Source organism: Lipotes vexillifer, unplaced genomic scaffold (genome assembly GCF_000442215.2).
Source record: "Lipotes vexillifer unplaced genomic scaffold, Lipotes_vexillifer_v1.1 scaffold134, whole genome shotgun sequence".
NCBI classification, from domain to species: domain Eukaryota; kingdom Metazoa; phylum Chordata; class Mammalia; order Artiodactyla; family Lipotidae; genus Lipotes; species Lipotes vexillifer.
In genome coordinates this window covers 2825540-2835225 of record NW_006787464.1, presented here as the reverse complement: position 1 = coordinate 2835225, position 9686 = coordinate 2825540, and the positions used below count along the sequence as shown (strand labels likewise).

At 35.1% G+C, this 9686-nt stretch overlaps 1 protein-coding gene across 4 annotated transcripts in view; it reads right to left on the bottom strand.

The window, feature by feature from the left end:
- Positions 1-218: 218 nt before the first annotated feature.
- MIER1 (MIER1 transcriptional regulator) overlaps positions 219-9686 on the bottom strand; it is a 53801-nt gene continuing 44333 nt past the window's right edge. For 3 of the 4 annotated variants that reach the window (XM_007460094.1, XM_007460097.1, XM_007460096.1), the window contains 3 exons: positions 7895-8022; positions 3334-3473; positions 265-593 (listed from right to left, as the gene is read on the bottom strand). In XM_007460094.1, the coding sequence (XP_007460156.1) occupies positions 265-593; positions 3334-3473; positions 7895-8022 (597 nt within the window). Of the gene's footprint in view, positions 594-3333; positions 3474-7894; positions 8023-9686 lie in introns of all 4 variants that reach the window. The other variant, XM_007460095.1, reaches the window with a different exon arrangement.

Here is a 9686-nt window from a genome sequence, read left to right as displayed (position 1 = left end):
CATCAAATGAGAAGGTACAGATATATCTTTCAAATTTACTAAACTATTTGTTATATATCCTTAAAAAGGGCCTTCACAATTTTAAAGTAAAAAGTCTGCAAAAGGCAGAATTATGAAATCTTATTTACTAAAGTTAGGACAATTCAAATTTTCAAATTTTAACCAACTGCTTCAAGGAAGTCAACTTTTTAAGGTCACCCATCAACCCTGAAAACTTTAGTCACACCAGAATTTACTCCAAAGAAAGTAAAATAAGTCTAAAATTTAGTCGTCTGTGTTTTCAAGTTCTTCAAATTTTCCATGTGAGACTGCATCTTGGAAAAATTCAGAAGAACCCGGACTTTCTTTTCCATTGCTGTTCACCCTTCGCCTTTTGGCAGGTCTCTCACTTTTTTCATCAAAATCACTTTCATTTCTTGCAGTCGTATGGGCAATTTTTGGGTCAGTGGTAAGGTTATCTGTTTCATAACCATTAGTATCCATATCTGTGTGAAGTGGTTTCTTACTTCCACCTGTTGGTCCATTAACCTGTAACCCTTCAACTTTCACTTCTTCTTTGTTTAATGTTTCACCTGGTCCGTTAGATGACACCCCTAAGTTGGAAGAAACATGAATGAAACTGCTAATAATTTGTCAACTATTATAACACAGCTATAAACAGCTGCAAAATAACTTTTTATCGAGCAAGTGAGGTATCAAATCTGTGTATACATATGGTTTGAATTCTGGCTTTATTTACTTTAGTAGCTGTGTGACCTTAGGCATGTTATTTACACTCTCTTGTACCTCAGTTTCATCACATATACAATGAGGATAACAACAAATTTATAGGATTGCTGTGAAGATTAAATAAGTTAATAAATGTAAAGAATTAAGAACAGAATTTGGCATATATTAATAGCATGCTGGTATTATATGTGGCAACAAATAAGCAATGGATCCAGCAGTCTAAATAAGCTGAGTTAAAGCAAAGATATGCATAAATTATTCAGATTTAGCAAAAAGGCCAAAACTTTCTAAAACCATGACAAAATTATATTCTTTCTTTAGAAGTTTGAGTTTTCTACTGCCATATATAAAAAGCAGGATGACATGACGTTTTCATTCTTAATGTAAATCTACAGGTATTATGCTTTAAGGGTAAAGATCATATGCTATATTTATCTAAACAGATTTAAATAATCTGTCATGATGTTACATTAATGCTTGCACTGTCCAAGCGTACACTTGAAAATGCTAAAAGTAAACACAAATTCCTTTATAATAGATTGAGAAAAGAAAGAGTATAATTACTCTAATGAAGTGACAAAAGGTCATGTTAGAGTTGACTGCAAAATGGAGAAATTTTGCAAATACTTAATGTAAAATATAGAATGTGCCACTGGAGATAATTTAAATTTAGTTTTCTGAAAAATATTCACTATAAAGAACGAGAGCCTCAAATACACATTTTGGTCAAATAAAATATACTATTTCCCCAGCTCAAAGGTGCACTCAAGTCATGTATGCTTATGGGATTATGCGCCATATGACAGCAGAGGAGTGATTTTGTCATAGTAAGCACAAGAAGCTTGGTGACACTCTCATTAGGTCAAAAAGCACTAGTAGATTTCAAGACATGAATTAAAGCCCCTTATGAAGAAAGACAGTTGGGTTGCAAAGTTCCTTCCTTTCTTGAAAAACCTGGAAATCTTAATTGTACCTGATGTGAATGGCTTCTGGGCTGAGTAATTTATAAGTAGCTTATGAACACTCTTCCTTGGCTAACTGCATGTTATCATCAAATGGTTAAAAAACAAAGAAGGAAAAGAAAGGGAAACAATTTATTTGGTGTTATCAGCAAATAAGAAAAGACAGAAATACAGTAGTCCCTGGCATCTGTAGGGGATTGGTTCCAGGACCCCCTCGGATACCAAAACCCATAGATGCTCGTCCCTTATATAAATAAAACAGCATGAAAAATGCATATGACCCATGCACTTTCAATCATCTCTAGATTACTTATAATACCTAATAAAGTGTAAATGCTATGTAAATAGCTGTCAGCACAGAGCAAATTCAAGTTTTGCTTTTTGGAATTTTCTCGAATTTTTTCTTTCTTCAAATATTTTTGCTATGCAGTTGGTTGAATCTGCAGATGCAGAGCCCATAGATACAGAGGGCTGACTGTACTACCAACCGTCTGCCTCCCTGAGTTTCCACCCCTAGTCCCAAAGTCAGTCTCTGCTTCTTATTCAACTTCAGGATGGATGTGATTGGCATTAGAAATCATGTCGATGAACCAGGAAACGGCTGGGCTGTAATATTTGTTTGTTTGGCTTGTTCTTAGAGGGGAAGTAGTGAGGGAATAGAGAGGGGTCATTAAATGAACAAAGTATATTCACCACAGTAATATTAAATGCCAGTGTGAGAGCAAAGATCAGAACAAAGTTCAAATTCTTCACAGTATTCCTCTTCTAGTTTCTGTCAGGGGGAGGTTAGCTCTCCACTGGCCCTCCCCTAAATCTGTTACATCAGAATGCAGGTGGGCAGAGCTTGTCTCTAATTCACCAGTTTCCTCCTAAAAAGGACTGGAGGATTTATTACGTTCTGCTTAGCAATGGTCTTACTTAAGACTATTTTCATTAAAGTAGAAATCAAGATAATTCTCTGACTAGGTCTTACTGATCAGCTCAGTGATCCTTGGTCCACTATATATTTTAAACAAGAACACTATCTGAATCTCAAACATATTAGTATGCCTTTTGCTTCTCTTTTTCATGGACATAAAAATGAATGTTTCTGTACAATATTAATTCACAGGCTGACACCTGCTTTATCTTTACTCGTCCTTCAAGGTTATTATGTTACCAAGGAGGAAAATATTTTAAAGAGTGCCCTTGTTATCTGTTTCTTTTCATTTATATGCTTAAAGCAGTTTCCTAATAAAGTGTTATAAGCTCTGAAAGTATTTCATAAATATCTGTGTATTTCTGATGTGAAATGGCTGGAGTTTCGGTCTAAGACTTAACAAGAATACTTATATCTAGACATTCCAACCTGATAAGAAAACAGATGCTATTTTCTTAATTTCTTAAAAGAAATGGTCACTGTTGATAGTATACTTTATTAGATGTACTTTTTAGTGATATCAATGGGAATTCTTTCCAACTGACTTGTACATATTCTGTGTTAGTATATATGTATGCTGATACTATGTTTCATCTGGTATTTATAATTATGACTTCAGTTCTGCTTTGGAAGTTTAAGAGACACCAAAACTGAATTTTCCAAGCTACTGAAAGAAAAGTGCCCGTCACTATGAAGAAATCTAAGTGTTCTTTGGTTGCTTACCATTTTGATTACTATTGCTTATAGTGCCATCTTCTTTCTCAGACTGGCTGTTACTACTGTTTGAGGCAGTTGGGGGAGGGGATGGTGCTCGACTAGAAGCAGCACTTTCACTTTCATCTAGAAGACGATCCATGTAATCCCTTAAAATTGAGTAAAATAAGACAATTATTTTCTTATATTAAAAACAGCTGAAAATTAAAATTGACTGAGGTTAAATTTAGAAAGCTTTATTAGCAAATATATCCTAATTTTCACTTACATTTATTCCAGTGCCTCATCTATGACACCAGTATCTGAACATTTAAATGGAAAAGCTCCTCTTGGTTACATGTTTGTAGGAAAAATATGTAAGTGCTCTACACTAGCAAATTTTAGAGACCTATAGGAAGTTTTAAAACTTTAAAAACTGTAGGCAAGTGATCAGAGGGGCCCAACTAAAATCAGAAAATCTGTAAATGAAGAGATAGGGATGATGTCAATCAGGAGGAGTACAGAAGAATTTCTGAACAGACACAGGTTGGAACTGTAAAGCTCGTAAAGACTATTGGACTGTTATGGCAATACCTGAAAGACAAATTAGGACCCAATAATGAATTACCTTCCTGTTACCTTCTATATTACCTTTCTGCTAGAGCTAAGCTATAATAAGCTCACTAAGTTCCTGGACTTATCTGCCAGCTGTATCTGCCCATATATTGTTAGAGGTGAGCTTACTTCCTTACCTAAGTCATTCCTAACTGTATGGCATGGGAAGACATTTGTGGTAAGTGACATTGGGTTGAGGTTAGAAGATCTGAACGAAATACTTCTCTCTCAGGTCTAGTGTCTTTACCTATAAAATGTATGTAACCATACATGACCTATCTACCACACAGGGCTGTTGTATAAGATATGTGTAGCGAAGTGTTTTATGAACTATGAAGTGCTATTAAGTCACTAGAATAAAGGTCAGCAAACTATGGCCTGTGGGCTGGCCACCTATTTTTGTGGACAGTATTTTACTGGAACACAGCCACATCCATTCACTTACACAGTGTCTATGGCTGCTTTTCACAACAATAGCAGAGCTAAGTAGTTGCAAGAGAACTTAATGCCTGCAAAAGCCTAAAACATTTACTCTCTAGCTCTTTACAGAAAAAGTCTGCCATCACCTGTGCTGGAATAGTTCCCTGAAAGCAGGGAGTTTAGTCTGCTTTATCACTGCACCACCAGTGCCTAAGTTGTGCACGGTGCAGAGAAGTGCAATAAAACCCAAAATACCTTATTTATTTTTAAATTCCCTCAGAATAAGTATAACAAATAGTAAGGCACATCTTATCTTTTAGAATTTTGTGAGCAGCGTAAGAAAGAATGTGGACAAGAAGGAAACCATGGAAGGGCTTTTGGGACTTTACTGAAAGTCTGTGGTAACAGTCTAGAACAGACTAGTAACTATAGTTTTAATCTCAAACTACGTGATCATGTTGTAGTTTATATACAGGGACATACATTATAAATGTGTAGTTTATAATATAGGGATGTAGAATGACCTCAAGAAGCTTCCGACAGGTTAAGAGTACAAACTAACACATATCAAAGAAACATATATGACCATGAACTAATCAATTTAACATTCTAGGCCTTACTTTCCTCATCTATAAATGGAGGGAATGAAATTTCATGGTCTTTTAAGATCTCTTTGGCTTTATGTCATTCACCATTACAGAACAATTATGTAACAAATCACACAGAAACAGAACGAGCATGATGAATGCAATGCCAAAGGGACTTCAGAAGCTAAAGCTAACAGAGACAGATGAGGCATGAGGAAGAATTGTTGGAAATAAATTTGGCATAGTGGGAATGGGTAATGGAGGATGTTAAAAGCCACGCAAAGGAAGCTAGAACTGACTAGATATCAAAATTATTTTAAATTTCTGAATATAACAATGATATTGTGAAAGACTTATTACTATTATTTCTTAAAGGTTAATGGCATCCAGAATGCTTAAAAAAGGAAGAGTCAGGTAGACCGTACAGGAGGCTGGAGTAGCATTCAAATAGTTCAAGTTATGCTGAGTTAATTTTTACTTTGAAAAAAATTATTTGCAAGGCTGTTACAGAAAAATCTTCAATTTGTATATGGCTACCAATTCTTCCAGGTAGGTAGTGAATAGACAGAATCCACAGTAGGATTTTTCAAAGGCCATTTATAGGCAGAAAAGTGGCAATGTGCTTCATTCTGGTGAACAAATGGAAGGTAACAATGTAACAGAAAAATGAGCAAATAACTTTCAGGATAATCTGCTCTTAACTATTGATTCTGACTACGGAGGAAAATTTTCAAATTCAGTCCAATTTTTGTCTAACGGCATTAACTTAATGTTTTGTGCGGTCACTTAAAGTGCAACTATTAATAGAAAGAGAAGGTCCTGGAAGCAAACTAGAAAAATATCTTCATGCCTACAGAAAACCACAGTTTCTCCCCATCTGGAATATACAGTCTGGTCATGGCTTCTTACAGGAGATTTAACACAGCTAAAAGGGACAAGCAGGAGTAAAAGAATTATCGTTTTCAGTTAAAAAAACAAAAAACTTTATAAAAGACCCGGGAGGGGATATAACTGAAGCCTACAAAAACACAGTATTCTTGTCTAGGGGAAAAAGCATTTCTTCACTTCCTACCATAACACCAGGGAACATGCTGTTAACTCTTAAAGCCTGAGAAAAGAGAAGATATGGGATTACTTTTAACTGAGACTACTCCACCTACAGAATACTTAAACCTTAAGGAGAATCAAGGTTACAAATATAAATATCTTCAAAAAGTTTTCAGAAGCTACGGAGAGATTATTAGAAAAACTAAAATGTTTGGCAGCACATCCCTACCTAACCTGTTGAGCTTGACATCACAGAGGACCAACTAAGCCAGCCCACAACACTTCCCTTGGTGATGCTTTCTGAAAGAGAAAACTGGATGAACCATGGGTCTGACCCAGCATGGCAATTCTTATGTTCTTACTGCTGATGACGACAGATTGCCTGTAGTTCATGTGTGAACATTATTTCTGAAATGGGTGAAAAAAATGAAAGATGTTACTATTGCTTTTCCCTATAGAATAGCTTGAAAACTGACTATTTTAAGATATACTCTGAAGACTAGATAGCTGTATCTAGTTCTACATCACTGTGCCTCAACACTACCAATAAATACAAATTTAACTATAAATTGATAACAGTAAGCAATTATATAAAATTTGGAATACTGTTATATATAAAATTCTACTCATTATGAGATTTGAACAAGGGGGAATGAGGCACAGAGTTCAACGTCTCATGACTTCCAGGGGCAGTCATACCCATTTACTCCCTTTTAGATAATTCTGCTTTGGATTTTACAGTTTGATCCTCCAAGGAAGTAACCAGCAGAGACACCTGTAAATGAACACGACCAAGAAACAGTGCAGCCTAGGAGTTTGAAAAGCACAAGCAAATATGCATATAAGCACATCTTCCAAAGGCAGTTATTTGGCCAGGCTTAAGAACTTTAGTGGTGCATGGTGACCAAATGAAGTCACAGCTTTGCATTATTTTTATTCCATAAACATTAGGGAATACTCAAGGTATTGGCAAAGTTAATTTGTATATGGTAAAGTCAATTCCACCACAACAATTCATCAGCATTTTAGAGCAAGTCACGTGAAATGAAGGGTTCAATACTCTATGTACTATATACTTAAGTAACAAATTGCTAGTGGGAGTGGGAACAGTGTTTCATTCCACAGCTAGACTGAATGAAGCTAAGAGAATTTGGTGCATGGGGAATGGATTAGACATATAGGCATTTTGCTTAAAAAGAGGATATAATAAACTATACTCCCTCTATCACTGGGAGTTAGCTAAAGGTACATTACTTATTAAATATTATTTGTTAGAGGAAAAGGTTTCAGAATATTTAGGGAAAGGGAAGTCATCATGCACATGTGCACCTCTCTATAAAAAACTTTGTAATAAAAGAAAATGCAATTTTACCTGATTTATTATATCCCTACGTCTTTTCCCTTTGATATCATCTATATCCAAATCTGATTTTGGTTCCCAGAATCAAAAATAGATTGGGAAAGGAAAAATATTAATTTCCCCTCCTCTTTAAAGGGCCTCTATTAGGCATATGGCCCTATAAGTTTTAGAAAAGATAGTCTCTCCTATTCTTACTGCTCTCTCTCAGTGTTATTAGCTCAAAACTGTATGTGCTTATACTGAATGGAATAGAATTTAACAAAAACATGCCTTCACAGCTGTTCTGATCCATTTCCTCTCAGGAATACTACTGAAAACATACACTCTTTAACATTCGCTTTGATAAATTTGCTGTCTCAAATAAGATGAACTGTAGTTTACAATGTATTTATAAGACACTGAAAAGTCTAAATGCCCTATGAAGATGTCAATAAATGGATAAATTGAAACTAATGTAAACTTTTATCCTATTAAGAGAAAAAAGATTCTAAAAATTACAATTTTCTCAAGAAAAATTTAGAAAAGCTTAGCAAAAACATGACTCAAAAGAAAAAATACTCACGTGACACCAGGATGAAGATTATATTTCTTTTTTCCAAATCGCGTTTGCTGAGCAAAGAAATCGTAACGTTCAGATTTTTTCCACATATAATAGAATGCTACACATTCACCAACTGACCTTGTTCGAACCTATAAGAAACAAATACTTGTTTTTAACGAGTATCTCCTCCTTAAAGGGGTTATCTCATGAAAAATACCTGAAGTTTGAAAACAAATTTAGCTGGTCTTTAAGTAATACATAATACCACTTATAAAATACAACACTGTTAGCAGCCGTGTTAAAAATTACTCTTTCTGAACTCCCATTAAGAAAAATAATACATTGGCAACAGATCTTCAGATATTTAGCATTATGCTTTTTTTTAAACTTTTAATTTTTTTTTAACATCTTTATTGGAATAATAGTTGCTTTACAATGCCGTGTTAGTTTCTCCTGTATAACAAAGTGAATCGGCTATATGTATACATATATCCCCATATCCCCTCCCTCTTGCGTCTCCCTCCCACCCTCCCTATCCCACCCCTCTAGGCGGTCACAAAGCACCAAGCTGATCTCCCAGTGCTATGCAGCTGCTTCCCACGAGCTACCTATTTTACATTTGGTAGTGTATATGTCAGTAGCATTATGCTTTTAAAGAGACTATCATATGTTCATTTACTATAAAATAAATACCCCTTTATTGAAAATGTCTGGAAGTGGCATTTGAATTATTTTAATAATGTTATAAACAATTTGCAAATACTTTTACTCACAGAACGCCTAGGGAGACTGCTTGATTCTCTTACTAATCCCAACACTGATCCAGACTCAGTTACTTACTTTCTAGAAACGCTGACCCCAGTGAGTTAAAAGCTATTATAGTAATGCTAATACTTTGTTTACTAAATTACTCCAGTGGCTTACTGTGCTATACCTATTTGGGCAACTGAATGGCTCCCTTTACTAATGTTAAACATATGAGATTGACAACTGATGTTGACAAAATTCCCTGTTCTGCTACTCTGCTTAGAAAGCTGGTAGCATTGATGCATATAAAATACTAGGAGTTAAAAAGGTATCTGAATGAGTGTTTGGGATGCAAGACAATATGCTTTAACTCATAAATTTCTGATTCTGAAGAAGGTATCCTGTGGGACTAACTGCACCTAAGGTCAATTTTATGACATCCTTATTTTGTTACGCGACATATATTTTTCTTTCTGCCCCGTGTTGCTTTAAGACAAAGCTATCAGGGCTTTAAAAACAAAAACTAAAAACCCAGTCATCTTCTCAAGCTGTTTTCTGCCTCCTTTTTAGAATCTTATTCCTAGTAGACAATTGTCAAGTCAACTGTACGTTACTGAAAGCAAAAATTACAAACACATTTTGTAGCATGCAAAGTTAACATTATTATGAAAAATCCTCAATTAAGTAAGTGTGCATAATACAACCTACGATTAAGATCCAAACTTCAATTCCAGGTGTAAAAACAAAGCCTTAATGTTTTCACTGGACTTCAATGTCTTCTTCTTAAGAATTATTGTCCTCCCTTTGTTCACTGGAACAACTAGTGTACTAGGTATATATAGGTCGGATGACTTTTGTAACACTGAAATATCACCATCCCAAATATTTATAAAGAAATCAAGGTCTTATTTTCAATATTATGTTAAGACTTTTTTTGGCTAATAGTTTTAAGTCACCTAATAAGTTCTTATTCCTTAAAAAAGGACTGCTCCTGCCAGTTACATCAGCTTATCATCCCAAGGGTCCCTCCACAGATAATCCAGCATGGTTTGGTCAACAGTGTTTG